Below are 24,931 nucleotides of genomic sequence, written 5' to 3' on the forward strand. Positions count from 1 at the left end.
GGCTGAGGAGATGAGGTGTTGCTTCATTACCCCTGCAACTTGGCTCATGTATGCAAGGTCCCAGTTCCCTACACAGCAATAACATCTCCTCTATTGTTTCTACCCATGTGTCTCTCCAAGGCCATGCAAACATAATGAGTATAGCTGCCATTTTGTTTCTGACTGCTCAATGGAATTGGGTATTTGTACATGAAACACAATTTTAGACAAGAAAAAAGGTAGGGGTTATTTTGGTGTTTTCCCCAAAGACACTAAAATATTATGAAGCTGTTTTTGTTTGTGGCCATAATTTGAATTCAGATTAATTTTTTTATAAGACCATGAAAATAGATTATAATGAAAAGAGTAGAGGATTCTTATTAGAGCATTTTTAACACTATAGTATGATAAACTTAAAAACAAAAAGCACATATTGCAGGGAATAGCTGGACTTCTTAGCTAGAATGAAATATTATTATGTAATCTAATTCGTTACTGCCTTTTCATCTATCTTATTGGGTTACTAAAATGCCAAGATTAAAATCAGAGTGTTTAATCACTTGCATTACCCATTATGAGAGCATTAACCAAGGTTTATATACCAGATTATTACAGTTTGTTTTCACACTGCTTGGAATGCTGGAAATGTATACACTTCCCCCTTGCTTCTCACTACTGAAGACTAAAATGTGTTGAGTTTTTACATAACAAGATTTTCCTTTGTTTGTTTCATTTTGTTTTATATAGCGCAAGGAGATACCATTCCTCATATCTAAGCAGTGGCCTAACAGAGATCAAAGGGGACTTACCCCTTATAGTATGTTTTCAAAGTATTAATCATTCAATAAAATCACAATATTATTAAACTACAATTTGTAGTAAAAATTTGGTTTTTCATTTAGTCAAAAAACAAATAATTTCAGTATTCACAACTCATACACTAGATACATCAGAAGTTTGCACAGTTCTATACTTTGTCTTTTGTTGAGTGCAAGGTATGCTTCCAGATAACCTCTGCCCTGGAAGTACCAGGTGACCCTGAAATTTAGATGGCTGTGGAAGTGATTTCATTTTACCCTCCTTCACTCCACAGCCACCACAGGCCCAGGGGCTGGTCTTTAAGGGCTGGATCAGCTGCCTCACTTCCTTGGATCTCCATTAATGAGATGTGCTGGGAGAAATTGGAGGTGGTGAGAAAGAAGCAAAGGTATTTTTTTGCCCTCCTTTCTTCTCTTCTAGCTACAGTTGTGCAGTGAGAATTCTTTCCTCATAGCTACTGGTCCTGATGGGCAGCCCTTTTCAGCAGCTCCAGCCCTCACTGAATCACTTTTTCTTTATAAATCTACTCTTCTGGGGGGCATTCTTATCACTTGCTCATCCCCTTAACTCTACCCCAAATCCACTCCATCAGCTAAGCATGCTGGTGCACGCCTATAATCCCAGCAGCTCAGGAGGCTGAGGCAAGAGGATTGAAAGTTCCAGGGCAGCCTCAGCAACTTAGCAAGGCCCTCGGCAACTTAGTGAGACCCTGTCTCAAAATAAAGAATAAAAATGGTTGGGGGTGTGGCTCATTGGTTAGGTGCCCCTGGGTTCAATCCCTGGTACCAGAAAAAAAAAAGAAAAGAAAAAAATCAACTCCATTACACTGCCAAGGCTGATAATGTGGTTCCTTTCATCTTGCCGCTAAATAATGTTTCCCTTGACAGTTTAACTAACTTGTGTCTTTTACAAATTTACCATTTGATATTTCAATTTTTAAAAACCACTTGTATAGAAACACAGATGAATGTTTCAATGTCTATTCTTTGGACATATATTTTATTGAAAAATCCATCTACTAAGACACCAATATGATTTCGGCACTTGGAGAGATTTCAAGAGACATATCATATGTTTACACAATCCTTGGCCCCTTCTCCAAAGAGTTTAAAGTCAAAGAGGTAGACAATTACACATAAGGAATAGGAGTGAATATAGTATGGTGAGTGGCAGAACCCAAAAGCATTAATAAGAGACCTTTAGGACATATCTTGATCATGAAAAATATAAAACATGAAACAGCAGTAAAGGCAGATAGGATCTGAACAGAAGCAGCCAGAGAAGGCCCCATGTTATTTAGTGTGCACACATTCACAATAAGGTAAATATTCTCTTAATAGGAGAATTTAAGGTTTATAATTGATTTCTTTATAATAGAGAGTAATATTAGTTTTACTTGTGAAACATCATTTCGAGATATTCTTGAGAATGACTTCCGTAACTACTTTTCATTTATATTTGAGAATAAAAAGAATTCATATCCATGAATGTAAAAATTAAGAAATTATTATTATTTTTTTTTTACAAAAGGAGCCATTCTCTATATCCCAACTATCCACCTCTGACCAATGTCAACATTTTTTAGTATTTACTTCCAGAATTTTCCAGGTATTATGCACTTTGTACATATTTCAAATAAAAATGATACAATTACATTTAAGTTTTCTCTCTTAAGAATAGTTTTTCTATTGTCTTTTAACAAACTTTTATAAACATCATGTGTTGTGCAGTTCAAATCAAAATCACAATCAGTTATTATTAAACATCCACCAGAATGGCTAAGATTTTAAAAAGTGACAGTGCAAAATATTGACAAGGACTTGGTGCAGTAGGAACTCTCAAACTATGTGAGTACAAGCTGGCACAACCTCTTGGAAAACAGTTGGACCCTGGATACTTGAGTAGATAAATTATGGAAGTTAGGCTTTTGTATATTAACTCTGGGCGGGAATAGGCGGAAGCCACATCTAAGCCAATCAAAGGAACTTTCTGTGAATGGAGAGGCCAAGCGACCATTCACATTATGTTAGTCATATCCTTCTGACAGCTGAAAAAATGTTATATAAGTGCCGTCTTGCAAGAGCAATGAAATTATTTATAGCTAAAATTGATTTTATTCCTCCCAGAGGAGGCTGCCAAAAGCAATTTGCTAAAAAAAATTCTGTAAATATTTCTATATTAATAGATTGTAATTTCAAGGTCAAAGAATTAAAAGAAAGTCTATCCAACCAACTATAATGTGCAATGCATTATTATTTTAAAAATCCTTTAATAAACATATTATTGGTCCAAATAAGTACTTAGGAGCTAAGCAAACACCCTCATAGTTCCTTCTTCCTGCCCCAATTATCCCAAGTATAGAGAAAGCTCAATGTATGTCTCTAACACTTTAGAAACAAGCAGAAGAGGGAAAACTAATGGGAAAGACAGTATACCAGAGTAAAATGATAGCTGATAAATCCATTGTTTCATAACATCAGTGCAGATTACATTTAAAACCATTATTTTAGCAGCTTTTGATGTCATGAAAAGGTGTTCACATATTCCATGCAAAGGTATTCCTGCTTTTGCAATGTGCAATAAATGAAAGAGAAATTTTTTCTTCTCTCACTTATTATAAAGTTTATTAAAAATTGCAAAAACATTAATGTTATGTAATTTTTAGAACTAATTAGAAATATAATTAATATATACAATACGTATTTGGATAAATAATATGTATGATATTATATATACAACATAATGTAATTAGCATAAACATAATCAATTATTAGGAGAATTAATATGTCACATTCATTTGTATGAATTCCACAGATACCACTCTGATGAGAAAACAGCTGTAGTGATCAGGAGAGATACTGGGGTGTCTAATTGTGATTCTTTCCTACTTTTTGTGCCTTGGGGATTGATGGAAACTGTCTTAGGAGCTGAATTCTGGCCCGTCCCATGGGGACCCTCTTTCCTTGAGAACTTCCCAACCATTTGCCTTAAAGCACATAGACTCGGCAAGTGAAACCATGGATGGTGTTGGGTTGAGGGTACTACTGTGTACAGAAAGCATTTAGCCTGGCACCTGTCACAAGGTAAGTACTCAGTGGAAGCTGGCCTTGTGACCAACACTCTCATTCCTGCTGCCTCTATTACTAGAGCTCTGGGCTAATTAAGATCAAAGGTGTTTTGAAGTCATTGCATTCTTGTGTAATGGTTTCTCTCTAGGACCTCATAGGGAGTGAGCTGTCCTAAAGCTGGGACATGTTCAAATATTTGGACACCCTGGGCATTATATAAGAGCACCCCCATCTCACCTCTTCTTCTAACAAAATAGATAGAGGAAGTGACTTGATTTGACCTTAGCAAAATTGATGTGATTTTCCCCACCAAAGTCAATTCAAGAGCATGGTTAATATGTAATTTTAGTTCAGCAACTTCTTTTTTTTTTTTTTTTGTGGTGCTGGGGATTGACTTTATTTTTGATTAAAAAAGAAAACTTTTTTTTTCCTTTAAAGATTGGGAAAACAACCATTTTACAGTTATCCCACTCCTCAGTTTATACCCAAAGGACTTAAAATCAGCATACTACAGTAATACAGCCATATCAGTGTTTATAGCAGCAATTCATTCACAATAGCCAAACTATGGAATCAACCTACATGCCCTTCAACAGACAAATGGACAAAGAAATGCTGTATATATACACAATGGAATATTACTCAGCATCAAAGAAGAATGAAATTATGGCATTTCAGGTAAATGGATAGAGCAGGAGAATATCATCTTAAGTGAAATGAGCCAATCCCAAAGAACCAAATGCCAAATGTTTTCTGATATGCAGTTGCTAATTCACTATAAGGAGCAGGCTGGCTAGGGAAGAATAGAGGAACTTAGGATTAGACAGAGGGCAGTTAAGGGAGGGGAGGAGGTTTTCTGGGAGGAAGGATAGTACAATGAGTCGGACATTATTACCCTTTGTGCATATATGATTACATGACTAGTGTAACTCTACATAATGTACAAACAGAAGAATGAGAAGTTATACTCCATTTATGTATGATGTGCCTAAATGCATTCTACTGTCACATATAACTAATTAGAACAAATTTTAAAAATTATTTTTAAACAGAACATCATGATGAGCAAAGGTTTAAAAATGTGTGAAAAATTTCAAATAGGTTTGATTTCTGTGACTTTTCTGCCAATTTCCCACTCATTCTATAGATCCTTTTTTTTGGGGGGGTGTGGTACTGGAAATTAACCTAGGGGCACTCAGCCACTAAGCCACATCCCTAGCACTTCTTTTTATATATTCTTTTTTAAGATTTTTTTTTCTTAGTTGTAGATGGACACAATACCTTTATTTTGTTTATTTATTTTTTAATGTGGTGCTGGGGATTGAACCCAGTGCCTCATACATGCTAGGCAAGCACTCTACCATTGAGCCACAATCCCAGCCCCCTTTTTATATTTTATTTAGAGATAGGGTCTCCTTAAGTTGCTGAGGCTGGCTTTGAAATTATGATCCTCCTGCCTCAGTCTCCCCAGCTGTTGGGATTATAGGTGTGCACCATCGTGCCTGGCTCTATAGATCCTATTTTTGTGGAAGTGTTCCACAACAGTACTCAAATAAGAAAAATAATATCCTTTCCAAAAGAAAATATACATTAAGTAGAAAGATGTTGAAACACAGTAGCAAAGAAAGAGGAGTTCATTGGGCAACTGGGTCCCATTTAAACTGAATTAACTGCACTTAGAAAGCTACTGGGAAGCATGACATTTGCCGAGGTGTTACATTTTCTGCCACAGTAGAATCCTATTCATCATGACCTTCTTTTATAGAAACTTTTCAGCTTTACTCATGATGCCCAGGACCAAAGGAACAAATAACCCTAAAGTACCCACAAGAGATTCCAATAGAATTGTTTATTTAAAAAGCAAGCCAGCTTTGCTGGTATCTTTCACCTGCCTCATTTAAATAACTTAAAGTAAACAAGTATTTTTAAAATCTCAGGAGCACAGGTCAAGATGTATTATCTAAGTAGGAACTCTCCCAGCAGGAGGTCTCAGTTAATGGGTGGAAATAATTAGAAACATGAAGGTGGATTCCAACAAATTAATGCTTGCTTCATGTTGCATCTGCTTACAGGTGTTCTAAAGGATACTTACACAGACAATAGGGTGCGTTTGAAATTCTGGGCCATTTCTGTATAAAGCATCACCAAGAATAAGACAGAATAAATCTTTTGTAAAGAGCAGCCTGGTTCACTGAGCTTATTGTAGCTCCTGTGTGGACTTTTTCCTATATCATCATCACCATCATTATTACCATTATTTACCACCAACTATATTGTCCCTTAGATCCCAAATTTGGATTGTCTCTGAGGGTCCTTGGTAAGATACACCTGACTTCAACTTTCCTTCATTCTTTGAATCATCCTTATTTTAAGTAAACAGGAATGTCTAACAAGGAACTATTATTAATGATCTCAATAATTCTCCTCTAGAATGAAATCCTCAATGTTTGTCAGGAAAAAAAAAAAATGTTTGTCAGGGCCTCTGGACTAATAGAGGTGAAAAAGGCGGGCCTTTTTAAAGTAGCAGGCTTTTTAGATTTAACTGGGAAGAGAGCTTGCTGGACTCTACTATCTGTGAACTAAGACTTTACATCCTAGACACACTTCTCAATATTCCCGAATCTCATCCTCTTTGCGGGTATAAACCTTTCAAAAAATAAATTCATTACACGCCTGAAATGTCAGCAACACAGTAGGCTGAGGCAGGAGAATCACGAATTCCAGGCCAGCCTCAGAAATTCAGTGAGATTCTGTCTCACAACAAAAAATAAAAAGGGCTGGGGCTATAGCTCAGTGGTAAAGCGCCCCTGGATTCAATCCCAGTACTACGGAAAAAATTAATAAATAACTAATTAAATATGGGAAAAGAGACTATCTTCTGTACAAGAAAACAATTCCTCTATATTATTTAGGAGAGAAGAAGCATTAATTTCCACATAAGGAGATACTTTTCTTAGGGGTCTTGTTATAGTTTCACAGAACTTTGCCCAGGAATACAGAAGAATAAAAATGATCCTGATGACTTGCTCTGGAGCCACAAAGTCTGCTCCTGTAACCCCTTATTTATAGGGAAAGCAAATCTTCAGGTTCCACAAGAGAGGAAAGATTAAACTAATTGGCAACATGTAAATGATGCGAAAGAATTATTTGCTCATATTACCCTTGAAAAATCTGTGCATGAGACTGGAGATGTATTGGCAATAGCTTTTGGGCTTTACTTTATAAATCTGTAAAAATGAGAAAATTTTGACTAAATGATCTCTATTCTATATACCAGGTTTAAAGTCCCCATTGGTCCTGAAATTTAACAACATCTACAATTGTCCCTGGCTCTCATTGACCAGCTTTGACAATTAAGGCCATAAAGTCTGAAGCTTGAATAAACCCTTGTTAAAAGTTTACTGACACATTATTTGTATATTCTACAAAGAGCTGTGCAAATTCTACAAATGAGGTATCTTCTTTTCCTCTCTCCATTCCTCTACAACTGCACTGCCATCATCCTGGCAACTGATGTCTTCTCTGGGCCACTCTGGTCTTCAGTTTTGATATCACTCTCAGGAGAAATGATAGGGTCTGGCTTTATGCTGATTGGATTTGGATGGTGATTGATTAGAAGAAAGTGGGACCACGAAGCCATGCAAAAGGTGCAATACTGAGCCACAAGCTTAAACACTAAAGGAGCTTTCACCTGTGAGTTCACAGCTGTTAGATATTTTTATATTAACAATATTTTTCCTATCCAGGTTTGTGCATTTTATCTTTATTCTTTCAAATCCTGAAATTGCTTGGATAAGAAAGGAGGGTTTATATATTACACACACACACACACACACTCACACACACACACACACACACACACAGAGTCACACACATACACACACACATTTCTAAGAGCAGCCTGAACTTTTAGGGGAAATTGAAGAGGCTTTGTGTCAAGTACAGCTAAATCCAGCCTTTCCATATCAAACCTCTGCTAGAAAATTACTGTGCAGATGATAAGGCAGAAAGATATAATAAAAAGTGACTCTACTCAATTTACACTGCAATATTGGTATGACTGAATATTTTTCATTCAGGGGCCTGATAAAATCGCTAAACTGTATTGCAGATAAATAAAGGAGGCTTCTGTCAAGAATAAACACCATTAATCATGAAGTCTTACCCTCTCCGAGCCTGTGCTATGCATCTGCACAAATACACCAGCATAACCAGCACGAAACACATGCTTTTCTCCTTTATGCTGTTCCAAGCTGAAGATGTCCTCGTTTTTCATTTTCTAGGATTTGGGCCATAACAGCATTTTGAAAACATTCTCTATACATTTTAACTTTGCACTCCTGCAACTAGGTGCATTATTGTAATATATGTTTTTAAAGTGTCTAAGATCTTAGGAGAAAAGACTTGACAAAGAATTGAATTTTTTTCTGAATTCACATTTGTACCCACATGTAATACGTATATGGTCTATACTGTATTTCATCAACTCTAAGATGACATTGATCTAAAGATTCAATGTTAGGTGCTAATGAATAAGACAATACTTCCTTATGGCTTTCCACTTTTACTTTAGTTATTAAAATGGCTCTTTTAAAGTTACTCAAGACATAGATATTTTTATCCTCTACCACTCTAGTACATGCACAAAAGGGGAAATAAAAACAGAATAATTTTATTGAGATAACCTGAAACTTCTGCATGACTGTCACTTCACCGATAAATGATTATAAAACACCACAGATTATAAAATACGTCCCAATTTCAGAGCTGTTAAAAGATGAAAACAAGGATATACAACTTAAAATGGCTAATTTAAACATAGGAATAGATGTGTATTAGGCAATTATGCCATTCATCAAATACCTATGCAGTGACAGACACTGTTTTAAGTGCGGTTATATATGCTCCTTTTTTGAATTCTTGATATAAAAAGGGATTGAAGGAAGAAAGTAGACTTGGATGGATCAAGCAATCTAACAGTAAATATCTAACTGGCTTCAAATATACTCTAGCTTCAAAGTCCCTTTTTCTTTTTTTGGTTTTGTCTAGTTTATAAGAAATGATCATTATTTAAACATTGAGCAGCTTCCATTAAGGACAAGGTTTGCTGGTGTATTTGTGCTATGCATAGTCAGATAGAGACTTGTAGGACATGTAGACACTAAGTGTGAAAATACGGTAACAATGCCATCCAATATGCAATTCAAAACAGAAATGGTATTAACTAAAATATTCTCAAGAAATTAAACAACCCATTATCTCAACACGACTACTTCAGTGAGGATCAAAGTCCATTTTTAAACACAAAGGAAAACTACTCCAATTTAAAGGCAAGTATGTGCACATATGCTTAAATAAGCTTATATTAACATTTTTTTTTTTTTTTGAGGCTTGCAACAGTAGAGTATGGTATGATTTTCCAGTTACCTTTTCATTTCTAAGGGAACCTATTTGAGTCCACATTTCAGCTGTATAGAGAGTACCCTGGCAGCTCTCTGATGGGAGGGACATGCAAAGTGCCACTTGGAGAGGACAGGGAAGAATGAGGGCTGTATGGGAAGCATATTGGCAGGATTTTCCCACCAGATCTTCATGTGAGAAAAAAGGAAGCTAGAAACTTTATGGCTTAGGAAAAAAAATGGCACATGGGCACGCGTGACCTATAGCCACAGTGTTTTACAGAACGCCCTTCTAAGTGTCCACACACAAGGACAAAACAAAGCACAAATCTGAACAAATCTAGACATTCCCACAATCATTTGATACAACTATGTTATATCAAACTTGAGAACAAGGCCCACTGAGGTCAGAGAAAACGTCCAATGACAGCCAGCAAGTGGCAGAGGTGAGAAGGAATCTGACTGAGGTCCACATGTATCACGAAAATGGTGGTTAACAGGTTTTGAGGATCACCAGAAGCCAAGTGCCAAAAGAATTATGCTTGCATTTTCTAGGATTATACTTTGAGGTCCATGAAAACAGCATTATCAGGGACTAACTTGACCAGTACTGTATGGGAGAGAGGGCATGTGCTCAGAGGCAATTATTTAGCAAAGCTGTAATCCAGCCCCCACCCACTATGAGGGATGCTTCTCTGTGCTACATGGGAAGTATCAGAGGAGCTATTTCCAGATCTCTGGGGGATCTGGTTTCAGAGACCAATCCAAGCAAGAAGTACCTCTTCTAACCAAGGGAGGTTTAACTTCTGTCTCCCTAATAAATCTTCCCTATGTGTAGAACCACCATCATTGTTTAAGAAAGCACTGGAAAGACACTCACCAAAAAGTTTGCCCTGAGGATACCCAGCTATTTGAGTGGTCTCACAAAGGTCAGAGGTCAAGAGCCCAGTTCAAACCAGGCCTTGCTAAGAAAAGTAGATCCCAAAGAAACCTATGCCCTTGCACACTGCTTGGGACTTCCCATTTACGGAAGATCTTCCTTGTGTAAGTGGGCATTTACACTGTATGATTTCAATCAATAATTGTGTTCCATCATTTCTGACAAAGTCCTTGGTCTTTTTTTTAGGAAGTCTCAAGTTAAAACTACTCTGGGTATGCCACCAGTGAATGCAGGCTCCCGTGCATTTCACTTGCTTGTGAAGTCAAGATTCTAACATGCACGGGCATACATGCATGCACACACAGGTAAAAACCGATGAACATACCCCTCACAGAACTTTGCTCTTAAGATAGCTGAATTTTATTGAGTTATATGACACTGTTTTACCAGTACCAGTAACAAATGTATAATGCATTGAAGAATGAAATATTTACTAGGACTTAAACAGATATGATCTTAAAATCTATCAATTGTTCATCTCTGTCCCAGTTATAAACCATGCTTCAGAAAATAATATATATGTAGAAGAAAAAGCAATAGCCATAATTAAAATAGCTGAATAATTTTTTTTCATAGTTCAACACAGAGGCCCAATACATTCTGTGTGATTTAAAGATGCAAACATCTTAAATTCAGAAATGTAAATTATGAGATGCCTTAGAAATGAGAACTAACCTAAATGGCATGAAGGGGCTCCCCTCCCATCCCACCCAGGACAACTAGGTTTCTAAGGTGGACAGGAATACAATAACCTCAGTCCTCCTCCTTCAACTGCCTTCTTCACACTCAAAGGAAACCAAATGACTTAGTAGCCTCCTTCACTGATTTTAAAGCTATGATTCAAGAGTAACCACGTTATTAAGCTGGCATGAAGCACTTCTCTCCTCGCTAATGAGGTTAAAAAATGTCTTTAGGTCCCCACATTAGGGGCACTTAGGAAGCACTCCGCTTGGCAAAGACCCATGGCAGATCGAAGCCATAGACTAATCACACAGGCTGGAATCAAATGGACTGGAAGAATTAGGAGACTTGTGGCTCCGAGGAATGTAATTCATGCAGAAAAGCGTTGTCAGAGCAGGGCCAGGGAACCTCGTGGGAAGAAAGCAAAATAAACAGTTCAACAAAGAAAACAAAGACGGGCCAATCGCCTTTTCTAAAGCTTGAGTACACTGAGACTTCAGTGGGTGCCTGCAACAAAGACCTCATCAAAGAACACCCTTGCAAAGCAAACAGACCAAGGAAGGAGGTTTCCCTCCATACACTTGGAGGAAGGGGGTGGACTCTGCTTTTCATTACCTCCAATTCAACTTCCACAACTCCCTCCTCCCAACAACACTGAAACAACAAACAATAACCTAAATAACGAAGTCCTATGTCCGACTGGGCTAAAAGATGAGGAAGGGTGGGGGAGGGTAACAAATTACACATGCTGCAATGCACCTTTCGATTATTCCTCAGATCACTGGAAAGCCTTTGGAAGCACATGAACCAGCTAAGTTAGATCCCCACATCCTGCTACCCACACTTGGGAAAATGAAGAGCCACTCTCGAAATGGTCAAGGGCTCTCTCACAAACAGTACATGGCATCAGCAATGGTGTAACTTTGCAACTGGAGAGAGTCTCTCTCCAGGATTTAGCTTCTGAAGCAATTTGTATCTGCCTTAGCCCAGCCCCACAATTCCTCTATTTCCAGTGAAAACTTGACTTTGGCTACTCTTTCCTCAGTCCAATGACTATGTGTATCATAGCAGACTTAAAATCTAACATCAGAGGTGCTCATATTTTGATCATTAAAACAAGATTAGAATACCTGAGGCTGACCTTTCTTTGCCCTCTTAACTGCTTCCACTAAGATGGAAGACTATGCTGTCTTTGACTGACAAGTTCCAATAACAAGACATTAACACAGAGAAAATGAACAGATGCTAGTGTAGTGTGTGTAGATATACAGTAACATACTGAATCTACACAAAATAACATAAAATGCTTACTTTAAATAAATATAGCCAACATGTTAGGTCATGTAACGTAAATATGATTTAACATAAGGCTAAAATCAATCAGTTATATCCCCGGGAAATAGGATATGAAAAATCAGAGTGCCTTTTTTACAGTTTATAATTGCAAATTTGTTGCTGAAAAATTTCTCAGGTGTGTATATCATATGTTGAAAACAACACTGGCTAGGAATACAGGGATTTCGTCCTATGAAGGAGCCAGAGGTTACTTTGAATAGAATTAAGAAGCATTTGAGTAAGGCAGGAATACTTTCTTTAGAGGCTATCTTAAAAATGTAAATCATATTCAAGCAACATGGTTTACTGATTTGTTTTGTAAATGAAGTAAATCATTTAACTGTTGGTGTTGTGCTCACCCAACCTCACCTCCACCTGATAGAGACACTGTTCACTCACGATGAACTTGGCAAGATTTGGATACTATTTGAATCCATTTCAGAGTACTGGTGGTTGTCATTTGGTGTCTAACTCATTCCCAGGTAGGGAGTGATGCACATTAACCTTGTCAAACCTGGGGCTGGGGGTAGGGGGTAGGTGTGGGGATCATTTAATGTGCTGAGTTGACATACCTCACTCAAACTGAGTACTTGCTACCTAGAGTGACTGGGACTGTGGTGAGAGCATCCACTCCTTAGGAACAATTTACAGTTGCTGTCTAGAAGCCAGGCATCCTTCAACAGGTAAATCTTTAAAGGAATGCCTTAAAAAATAAAAAGAGAAAGCTTTCAACTGCAACTGCACACATAACTCACTTTAGTATTGGTTCAGAATTTTAGATGGGGGCTGTTTCTGATCCCTGTAACAGTCCCAAACCAGAACTTCTTATTAATGAATGCAGTTGCATAAAAAGTTTTAAACGTCAGTCACTTTTAAACATGTGAGATGCTGCATAACCAAGAATATTAGATGAAGGAATTTTAGGCAGCCTTTGGCTTTGGGCTATGGATCATCACTTTTTTCTCTAGTGAAAATGCACCTCATTCCCTAAGGCAATCCCTTTCCAGCATGCTTTCTCCTCCTGTGTGTGCATACTCTGGGGTAGAGGAAGGGGGAGGGAAAGGATGATTTTCCACATCAGAATTTTAAATATTGATGTAATGTCACCCCTTCACTTTGGTCAGCACAGGAACCACACAATATTACATTTTACCAAACTGAAATAAGCCTACTCATTACTATTCTGATATGCTTTTTACAAAGATCAGACCAAAACTAAAAATGGCTTTTCCCCCCCAATTTCTTTCAGTGCAGCTAGTGAATACTCTATACCTTACTAAAGTCTCTGTGGATAAGTTTTAAACACTACCTCTCTCCTGCTATTTCCTTTTAGTGGGCTTGGATCAGGGACGAGGTAAAAAACTAGCTAATTTGTTACTTAGTATTCAAAAAGTTAGCAAGCAGTTCCTGGAAACATATCTGCTCACATTTTAGTTTTTGATGGATGAATTTCCCTGGGGGCAGGGACAGGGATGCAACAATAATAAGAATGAATGACAGGCAGTCCTGTGTCATCGGCCTTTGTTCCCCTGGGGAAAGGACTGAAATGAACTCAGCTTGCTGTGCAGCTATAGGAAATGGCATGTCTTTGTTTAGTGAAAAGTGGGCTCTGTTACCTAAGTGAAGGAAAGATGGCCACATAGGAAGAGCTACAGGCAGCTTCAGTTTGGGCAGTATTCATCATGTAAAACTCACCTCCAAGCATCTTCCCGTGGGGACAAATTCTGTTAAAGTTCAATTTTCTCAAACGCATATTTTGAAAAATAAATAAAACGGTGGCAGTAAATTTCTGTTTTCTTTGAAGCCAGGCTTAACATGAGTGGAAGCATTGTACTCAAAGAAAAAAGTCGGTTACAGTCCAGTACCTCCCAGGCCCCCGCAACAGGTTTGACAGCAGCCTCTATAGAGTCGGCGGCTTCCGGTTCAGTGAACGTGAATACTTCAGTCAATATCTGCTCCCGGACCATGCTGCTGAGCACAGCACAAAGAACACAGGAATTTTATCCAAGAAGCTGGCGCTCAGACTCTGAATACACTCTATAATTAGGGCCCACTTCCCTGCAACTGAGGACCAAATTCAATATTTCAGTCATTAGAAACACTGTAAAACAGAACAAAGTATTATGCCCTTTGAGTACAATTTATTGGTTTCATGTTCATTTCTTAATGCAAAATACCATGTGTATTGGTTGATCTGGATTTATGTTGTCCCCCCTCATCAAAATTTTAAAAGTTAAGGAAGTGAAACTCAACCACATATTCATACTTAATCTGAGGGACTAACTATGCAGGTAGATGGCCTAAGGGAGTTCTTGAAAATTTGGCAGGCTTTAATTTTTTTCTGTTGATTGTGAGACACCATGACAAATAGGGTTCACTTTCTTTTTTTGAACTAACATGACATGCAATGAAAACATCTTGGGAGTAGTAGCAGTAAAGGCTGAAAGTATAAAATATGATGCGTGGCACTGTTTTTTGTCGTTGTTGTTGTTGTTGTTTGTTTGTTTTTTAAATAATAACACCTAAAGCAAAGAATGTGGCAAAGAGTGAAGCTAGATGAGGTATTATTTCAGAGCATGAGTTGGCAGACTATCTTTTAGCTTTCTCAGGTTATAACCTCTTTGTTACGGTTACTATATTCTGCCCTTGTACTGTGAAAGCTATTCACAGGAGATAGCAAACAATGGGCAAAACTGCATTCCAATAAAACTTTATTGACAAAACCAGTCTGTGGGCCTGAGCTGGCTCATAAGCCATAACCTATTTTAGATAGTTCTTCACAGAACTTTCTGATAAGCAGACATCCAATCAGGGAAACTATGAAGTGAGGAGGCAAACCATGGGTATCTGAAAGAAAAAGGTTCCAGTCAGAAAGACACTGGGGTCTGGCTCAACATGGATTACATTCTCTTGGATATACTGCTATAATCACTAATCATCGTTTACCCATGTTTTTATATAGTTTTCTCAGATGTAATTAAGTGTTGGTCCACATTCCATGGAGCTAATGAATCACAGTGTACAAAACCACACCTGTGTCTAGATACAGAAATTGCCCAGTTTAGCACCATAAATTCTACAGCAGTAAACACTGGTGTGTGTCTTATTATATTTTTGGCTACAAACAAGCTTATTAGTTCAAACACTTGAATGTAACTATTTATGGCTCTTCTTCACACTGCCATATCTCTGCCTTAGAAATTTGCAGATGAATGCAGCCAGTGACACTGGACACTTCCTTTCAAATGTGGTTGGAATTTAGTTGTGCATATTCATTAAGTAAAGTCTAGAGCTGCAAAGTGTATGGGGTCCATTTTCACTAGCAGACCATGACAGTCATGAGGAAAGGGAGTAGGGTTTGATATCTGGGTTAAAATAATGGCACCACCTACTCCTAACCTAAATGAGTTCTCCATGTCAAGGTCTCTTAAAATGAGGCCAATCACAGTAACTCCATCATAATCAACTTGCTGTATTACTTGAGATAACTAGAGAAAGTCTTTAAAATTGTGCCTCCCACTGATAAGTACTCAACATTAGCGTTAATCACTGGAATTTGTTTTCTTGTCTTATTTTGTTTGTTTTTGTTTGGTTGTATTTTGTTTTGGTTCAGGGATTGAACCCAGGGTACTTTACTACTGAGCTACATTCCCAGTCTTTTTATTTTGAGGCAGGGTTTCACTAAGTGCTGAGACTGACCTCAAACTAAAGATCCTCCTGCCTCGGTCTCCCTAGTCATGGGATTATAAGCAATTCGACACTCCATTTTTTTCATATATAATTTTACATATTTTTACGTTCAAAATATGATTAGGGCTGGGGTTGTGGCTCAGTGGCAGAACACTTGCCTTGCACATATAAAGCACTGGGTTCAATCCTTAGCACCACATACAAATAAATAAATAGAATAAAGATATTGTCTCCATCTATAACTAAAAAACATTTACAAAAATATGATTAAAAAATTAATGTTTAATTTTACATTTATTTTCATGTTTAATTGTGTTTCTTTTTTTACTTTATCAAATTTTGTATTCTCCTTAAATTGTCCATTTAAAATTGCTAATTTTAATTCTCCTTTCATGTAAAGGGTCTGGAAAACAGCTATAGATATAAATAAAATGGCACCCAGTCATGTAAGGTAACTTCAAATATCTACAACAGTAACTGATTTAATATCAGGGAAACAACTTTGCAGTGGAGAGCATTTGCCAAAGCAATAGGTACTTTTAATAGAACCTTAGCAACTGAGCTTTTAGATTTTTACTCCTGAGTGTACTAGCATTGTTAGCATGAGATTACACACTCTAATAAAAGTAAGAAAAAAAAGTAATATTAGTAACAATAGCCTAACAAACAATGGCCTATTATTACCATTAAAAATAATAATTATTTAGGAGCTATGATCAGTAAGGCATAGACTCAGCCTTGCAAATGCAGAGAAATGCACAGTCCGTGTCCTGGGAGAAGTAATTGTAAATTACAGTCTAGTTCATTTTTTTTCTTTTTCCTTTTTATTTTTTTTAAAGTTAGCTATAATATTTGATATGATCTATTTTACTTTATGATCCATTATACTTTATCAATTCCAATAATGTTTATGGTAGTATACAAACATTGGAAAAGAAAGAAGGACTTTACTTTGTTAATTTTAAATTATGCTATTGAAATATTCCAAACTACTTACGGCCCCAAACACAATTATAAGATTTTGCTAAATCTCCATATTTTACTGGAGGCTTTCCTGAGAATAAAATGAATGAAATCAATATGAGGCGTACGGGCCCATCTTACAGTTCTCAGTAAGTGGCTAGGCTGCCGGCTTCTCCTGAATAAATATTATATGAACTCCCAACAAGGAAGGCTCTAAGTTTAGGGCAGAGGAGTGTGACTCAGGAATTCCTCTGGTCATCTACTTTTTTCTCCAGACTTTTACTATAATGGTACATCTTTTTCTCAGTGTCTTATTTCTGAGAAGTAATGAATGTATTCATTCTCTAAACTTGCTGCTTCTTTCTCTACTCTCATGCCTAAAAGGCAGTCTAATCCTGGGGGCAAAGCCTTACCTATATCCAGTTCATTTTATTTCACAGCTAATATTAATTATCTTGCTTATACTGAATCCTCTCCCCAGCCACCCCTCTTAGTAGGGGAAACAGCTCTTCTTACTTTGGTAGAGTGATTTCAGTGAGTCAGGCATTCTTGCCCAGAATGAACAACAGTGACTCAATGGAAGGAACAGAATGTGAGTCCTCACTTCCTCCAATACAGAAAACATAAAGAGTTTTCTAAAATCAATTAGGAAAGTGGATGGAGGAATGCACCAGCCTCTATGTGCTGGCTCAGGATGCAGCTTGAGTTCAGGACTGTACATATCCACAGCACAAAGCAAGCACAGCTCAGCTCCACTGGCAAGATGTGTGGGGCTTGGATTATTGTAATGGGTTAGTAACTAAGGACGCTGCTTTGGAAAATGAATTGCAGATATCAGTATGAAGCAATGGGATAGTCCTAAATCCAATTCATATTGGTCCATGAATGAGAAGATTGGAGCTCAAAAAGATTGTGTGGAAATATCCCAGGAAAATCCAGATTGGATAAAATCAAATTAGAATTTAAAGTTACTTTATAATTTGAGTTTCTAGAAATATACCATTTCTACTTTTTAAAAGAAGGAATACTTAAGTGAATTCTAACACATAAAAAAAAGAACACACTCAAAATGCAAGAGAAAAAAGTACTTTACTTCTATAGTGTATTATAAGGTAGAAACATGTAAACACCAATGTCTAAATTTCCAAATGAAATTTTTAAAGCTGCTAATAATTTTAGTCTAGAGGGAATCATTAATTCTCATAGAATATAGTAGTGCAATCCCAGGTTGTACAAGGACACAGCTTTGATGTAAACAAGTCAGGCAGCAAATATAGAGAAGACCAAGTAAAAATACACATAAAATTACTGCCTCGACTGTGTGTATACAGGTTCAAGTTTCATTCATGGTCCAAATAATCTCAGTAATTAAACAAAATATAGTCTAAATTTTGCTATATGACTTATCAGAATCCATGGTCATAACAAATGATTTGATAAAGACACTTTGGTAGTCTATCAGGCATAAATTCTAGTGAATTCAGTGGAGAATAATTCAGAAGATAAGATTCCACTTATGCACTGTTTAAGAAACTACTCAAAATACACAAAAACAATGCAGGAATTGTACATTTTATAAAAAGGCTTTATGCGACAACTCAGAGAAAGAGGATATCCACATTCAATGTCCTACTTATATGTTCTAAATCTAAATTCATGATTCTGAGCTAAAGGAAATACTAATAAATTTTAATATTATTTCCAGTATTGCATTTGAATCAATTTAAGTTTCTATATCTACACCACCTAACCATAAACTGTGGATAACACTGTGAGCAAGCAGGGTAAGCTGAAGGCTCTCCATTTAACAAACTGGGTTCGTTCACACAAGCTGACGTATTTCCGTACATATTTATAAGGCTTAGTGGTTATTATTAGGCTGTAATTGCAGTTGTTCTAACACCTAATAAGCCATGGTTGGAAAAACAAAGGCAGGTTAATTTGTGATTTCCTCTACTCATTCAGAGGCAAATTAAGTGTCAAACAGCTAATACAGAACATATTTCATTTTATGAGATTTTAATTTAATTCTGCACCATATCGTTGATGCCTTAATATAGGGCGGTTTATCTAAAAAGAGGAGCAATTTATAAACCTCTTTCAATAGAATCTTTAATGATGGGATATGATAGCATAATTATCACAGTGCCTGCCATCCTTCTAAACAGAGATCTGTCGGCATTTCCATCAACACAAATCCTTGTTTTTCAGAGACTTATAATTTATTTTCTAAAGTTGGCACCCGAAGAACAATTGTGTGCAAAGAATAATGAGAATTTCCCCCTAAATTTTGTCTTCTTAGAGTTAAAATATTACTCTCCGAGCTTAATAAGCTCACTTGATCTCATTTTCTAGAACACAATGATACAGAAAGCATTTTGAAATTTAGATTCTAGATGAAATCATTTTCTTTTTTTTCCAGTTGTGCTTTAGCGCAGAGCAAAGACTTGCTTTGCAGATTTTGGTTATTCAGGAACATTACCCTCCACTTTCAAGATGATCACAGACACCTCCCCATCACATGTCAGCAGGTATGAAGCAGCCCAAGCACTCATCACTGAGTTAGGCCAAGAGAGGAACTCCTGGTTCCCCACAGCCCTGGCCGTCTCACCTGCTAACCCCCAGCATTTGTTCAGAGCTCCATGTCTTTCAGTGTGCTTGCATGAACGTTATTTCTTTTGAATTCTTCCTGCAATTTGAAGAACTGGTTAAAGTTTAAACAAATGATTGTTTCATTTCCATGCAATGAAACCATCACATCAAGAACAAGTAACCAGAGGTCACAGCACAAGTGAGCGGCAAAATGAAAAGGGGAAATCAAGCCCTCTGATTGTCCCTCCATCCTCTCACACACTGGACCAACCAACGTGACTGCTCACTAACACCTTCAGCAAAGGGCTTGTCCAAGTGCTGAACACTGCCCAGAAAACTAGCAAGGGGCAGTGATCGCTAATAATAAATTACCAAGCAAAAGGAAAATCACTGCAATAAAGGTATCACTACAACAGAGCCTCTGGGTCTGCAGGGGAAGGTGGCAATTGACTCAGATTCTGAGGATGAATATGAGCCAGAATTCATCCTGCAGAGAGGAAGGATCATTCAGGGCAATGCAGAGAGAATGTCATGCGATGAGGGCATGCAGTTGTGACTTGCACCAACTTCCTGGAGCTCACTCCATTAGCTCAGCATCCACCTAGAGACTTGCTAGGATGAGTGAAAGTGGAGCTATCCCAGGAGGCCACAGACCCATAGACTCCTCATGATCCCTACACACCAGCAATGACATTCCATCTCAGAATCCTCCAGGACTTCTCTGTTGAGGCTCAGGAAGACCTACCAGACGTACATTGTGAAACTTAGATAATTACACAGGTAGGCTGCTGGAGAAACATTTCATTAATTGCTGTAAAAATAAATATCTTAAATCTTGGTTGAGAAAGTAGGAAGCATTAAAATGCACAGAAATCCCAGCTCAAAGTAACACCTAAAATGTAACTGCCCTACCCTACCCCAGCATTCTCTATTCCTGAACTGTCTGATCCTTATCCTGTGGCACTGTTATCACTAGGAGCCAGGGCAGATAGCACAAGTAGAGTCTACAGCACACCATAGGGACCATAGGAGGGCTTACTGTCGTATCCTGTCAAAGAACCAAGAATTGGGACTTTTACTGATAAATTCATATTTGAATTTAATTACAAGACAAACTATGATGAACCTAGAGGAAACAGGTAAGACTTAACTCATTTTAAAAAATTTCTTTAGAACATGATTTTGGAAAGAGCAAAGAACTCCAAAATTCCATAAGAAATATGATTTAAATTACTTCATCATAGAACCTCAAGTCTGGGAGGAATTAGCTATCCTTGTCTCCAGGGCCTACATGCCACAGGGTAGAGCCTCATCTGAGATCCATGTGGTCCCATCTGTACCATAAAAGCTCTGTATAATGGGGTGAATTACATGTCATGTTTCAGTCTGAATTTGGAATTTCCTTCCCTTTGTATAGGGGTCTTAAACTGGCCTCTTGGTTTTATGTGAGTGTATTTTTAGCAGGCTTCAGAACGCCGTAAATACTTACTTGTGTTGCAGAGAAAAGTTGAAGAATAAGTCACAAGTTTCTTGCATTCTCTCTCTATAAATACCCACTTTTCCTTTAATGCTTAAAGAAGTCTGCAACACAGATTTATTACTTACCTCCAGGCAAATCTACACTGAAATTACAATTCAGTAATGGGAGATGGATCCAAAAAACTGTTGGTAAAATATTATATGTGTACTTGGGCATGTAGTTAGGACTGTTAATATCAATTAATTCTGTTCACAGAGGAGGACTTGTTTTAAAACAACTTCATTTTTCTTCAGCATAATATGTAATTACACAGCTGTAACTAATAGCCAGGGAGATGCAATCTACCAACTAAATAACCAGCATTATTCTTCAAAGTATTATTTGTGCTTTTTTTAACTTTACTGTCTCAGAATGAAGGGTGATTATTACATATGACTAAATGTGTATATCAAGGCCATTAGCAGAAGACGGCCCCTCCCAGAGAATGGCTCCAATTATTACAGTGTAGGACAGTTTTCTAGATAGTACTCCAAATAAATACTATTTTAGTTTGCAAATCTACTATTCTTTCAATTTAGGTATTTAGGTTTCTTTTTCCTTTTATAATACACATTATCACCACCATTCTTTCCTTTATCTTTGTGTAAACCATGTGCTGGATCACATTTACCATTTTGTATTGGGTGACATTGCCATCAATCAAGTGACTGTTGGTGTACATACCATGGGGGCTATGAAAATTTACCATAAAAATTTCATTATGATTCATTGCGATCCCCAGGACAGGCATTTCTTCTGATGAAAATTTTAGCATGAAAAACTTCAAACCTAATCTTGACCAAATACATATTCTCAGAGCTAACTCTTACAGTAAGCCTCTAATTTTAATTTTGTATTTATAGCCCACAGAACACACGTCAGCAAAATATATAGGAAATACTTGCCAGCTACCTAGTGTGACAGGCATTCCTCAAGAAACAGCAGGGATTTGATTCAGTGAATCCAGAAACAGATAGACATGCTGCATTTCAGAAGTAAACCTTATACTTCTATCACATCTTTAAAGCCCAGTAGATGTGCCATTAAGAAAACATCCTGAGCTCATCAAAGCTGGTATTTTGTTCCATTTCATTAATGGGTACAGTTTTAATACTTACACATGCAATGGAGGAATAGGAGACGGATCATAATGGTAACGGCCCTCATGATGTCTGGCATCAATTGGCACAGGAGGGTGGAAGGCAGGAAAAAGATGAGGAGGATCTGAAAAAGAAAGAAAGTCCACCATACATAAGAGGAACACCTGGAAACAGCATTTCAATTCATGAGGTGACACTGCTGTGCTATCTTCACTACTGAGGCTGAATCTACTTTTAGAATTTCTGACAGAACTCTTGAAATTTAATGACTGGGCTCATTGAGGTGAGAATGTCTGGGTGAATATTACATACCCACTCAGAAAAAGTACAGTCCCACTAAATCCCAGGCAGGAAAGTAAGAAGAAGAACGGCATAGCTTCTACTCTAGAAGAAAAGTTGCCCAGAAGCAAAGACTGAAAGGAGCCACAAAGCCAATGCGGAAAAATTATACTGTCCAGTAAATTTTAGACAAAGGCATCGTAATATAAATACTAGTCGCATGTCTCCCATGCCCTTGCTGTTTTTTAAATTTATTTATTTTTTAACAATCCGAAGTTTTTGCTATACTCTATGTGTGCACATACACACACTTTTTTTTTTTTAATTTAAATGTATGTTCCCCTCCTTCAGGGCCTGGGTTAAACATCCATGGTCCCATCACCAAGGCATCAAATCTATACCCTGGCCAGAGAAAGACTGAGGGCCTAGTTGGGAGAGATGAATAGATTCACATAGACTTAGGGAATTTAGAGCAAGTGCAGGGGGTTTCTAACAGTGTAGCCTGAACACTGGCTTTGGACCCAGACCCCCCCCCCTTCCTCTCATATACTGGTCACTAGTTCCTGGGTCCTGTGTGCCTTCTAATAGCTCCTTTACACCACTTGGCACTTCCTAACTGATATCCATCATCTCTTGCACATCTGAAAAGAAATTTTTATTTCAAAAAGTAGTTGATGTACTCTTTAAAAAAATGAAAAGTTTTAGGAGATTTTATAATTAGAAGCAAGATCAATGCTTTGTAATGATACTAAGGCTTCTCCCAAGTTTCAAGAAACAAGATAAAGGAGACTGAATCTGGAAGTTTGACTTCACAGCTCTAAGACCGATAATGATAGCAAATGTGCAGAAACTTCTTCAAATATGAGCCCACCACACTTGGTCATCGTGGGAACCCAGGTATCTCCAGCACTTCAGAAGGTGATATGTGTACCAAACAAGCCTCAGAATGGTTCTGAGTTACCTCTAGAAGCCTCAAGATTTTTTCTTGGGCTGAGGAAATCAGGCTGTAAGGACAATCCAAATGGGGCCCTATGAACAGGTTGTGGGTGACCATTGGAAGAAGACTAGGCTGTGGGGTGTGGGAGGTGTCCAAAAGCCAGGATGAGGACCTCATCCCCTGAGGTTGGCAACACACACTCCAAGTGTTCATTTTCATAAGAGGAAGTGGATAAGTGGATGACCAATACATGCACCTCTGCTGAATCCAAGTGGTTGTAACTTTCTTCCCTGTACATCCTTCAATTTTCCAAATGTTTTTCAGCATTTTTTAGAATGTGAGCATAACAAATATTTTAAAAATAATTTTAATACAGATTGCCTCCCTTGTTTTGAGCTTTACTCTTGCTATTATCCTTTGATAATATAAGTCTATGGTTATTGAGAAAAAAAATAAGAGTGTAAAAACTATGGGTATCACATTGATAGAAGCTGTGTGCCAGGAAGAGGCCCAAAGTTATAATTCTGTCAATGTTCCACTGTATCTAAGACTTAGAAAATAATCCAAGGGGGATATCATACTGAAAAATGACACTCTTATTCAAATATATTCTGTGCTTGTTATAAGGTTGCAGAAGGAGGGATGCAGTGGTATGGAAAAAGGGAAGGAAACACTTTGGTACTATCAAATCATTGTCACTGTGATATTACATGCAACAATGCTGGAAATTCAACAAGTGAGGAAAACACTAACTGTCCAATCATTTATAACGTGTTAAGACATTTCATAAAGTTTAAATGAAAAAAATAATTGCATTTTAAGCTCACCATTAAGGATGTAAAGAAGGTGGGGTCAGTTCTTTTGTAATGCAAATATTAATAGTTGATTTATTAAGTTGAAAGTTCATCCAGCAATGTTGGCAAATTCCCTGTTGCACCTAACTCCAGCAATTAATGTCACCCATAGAGAGCTAAACCATTCTATATTTTTGGGTGGAGAGCGGGTACCAGTTACCAGGGTTTGAACTCAGGCACTGAATCACTGAGCCACATCTCCAGCCCTATTTTGTATTTTAGAATCTCACTGAGTTGCTTAGTAGCTCGCTTTTGCTGAAGCTGGCTTTGAACTTGTGATCCTCCTGCCTCAGCCTCTGCAGCTGCTGGGATTACAGGCATGTGCCACTATACCTGGCTAAATCATTGTATTTTATTTAACCATTTTTCTTGAAAATTATTCATCCTCCTTAAAATAACAAAACTGAGTGACATAATCTTTGATACTAGTTTGCAAGTCTGATAAATACTCAGTGAATGTTTCCTGATTTTAAATTTTGAAACAAACCCATGCTAATAGGATTCAAATCTGGGGTAAGGTAGATGGCCATCAAATATGGGGATGGCTCTACTTTCTCTTCCACACCTAAAAGCTGTCCCTGCTGATGCAAACAGACTTCTCACTTAATACATATCACCCTGCTCTTGGAAATCAGAGAAGTAAACTTATTAGAACCCTACGTAAATTAAGCACTCATAAAATATGATCCACCTCCTAAAGGCTTCTTCAGTGCACCATTTATAAGGCTGTTTTGAGGAACATTGTGACAACTATATCAGAGGTAGAAGATATGGAA

At 37.5% G+C, this 24,931-nt stretch overlaps 1 protein-coding gene across 3 annotated transcripts in view; it reads right to left on the minus strand.

The window, feature by feature from the left end:
- The window catches only part of Gli3 (GLI family zinc finger 3), a 273,879-nt gene that overhangs the window by 96,941 nt on the left and 152,007 nt on the right, over positions 1 to 24,931 (minus strand). For all 3 annotated transcript variants that reach the window (XM_046437870.2, XM_046437871.2, XM_058576864.1), the window contains one exon: positions 22,104 to 22,209. In XM_046437870.2, coding sequence (XP_046293826.1) covers positions 22,104 to 22,209 — 106 coding nt within the window. The remainder of the gene's footprint in view (positions 1 to 22,103; positions 22,210 to 24,931) is intronic.

The sequence above is a fragment of the Marmota monax genome, unplaced genomic scaffold (assembly GCF_021218885.2).
Source record: "Marmota monax isolate L192 unplaced genomic scaffold, Marmota_monax_Labrador192_F-V1.1 WCK01_AAM20220418_F8-fsc00109, whole genome shotgun sequence".
NCBI classification, from domain to species: Eukaryota; Metazoa; Chordata; class Mammalia; order Rodentia; family Sciuridae; genus Marmota; species Marmota monax.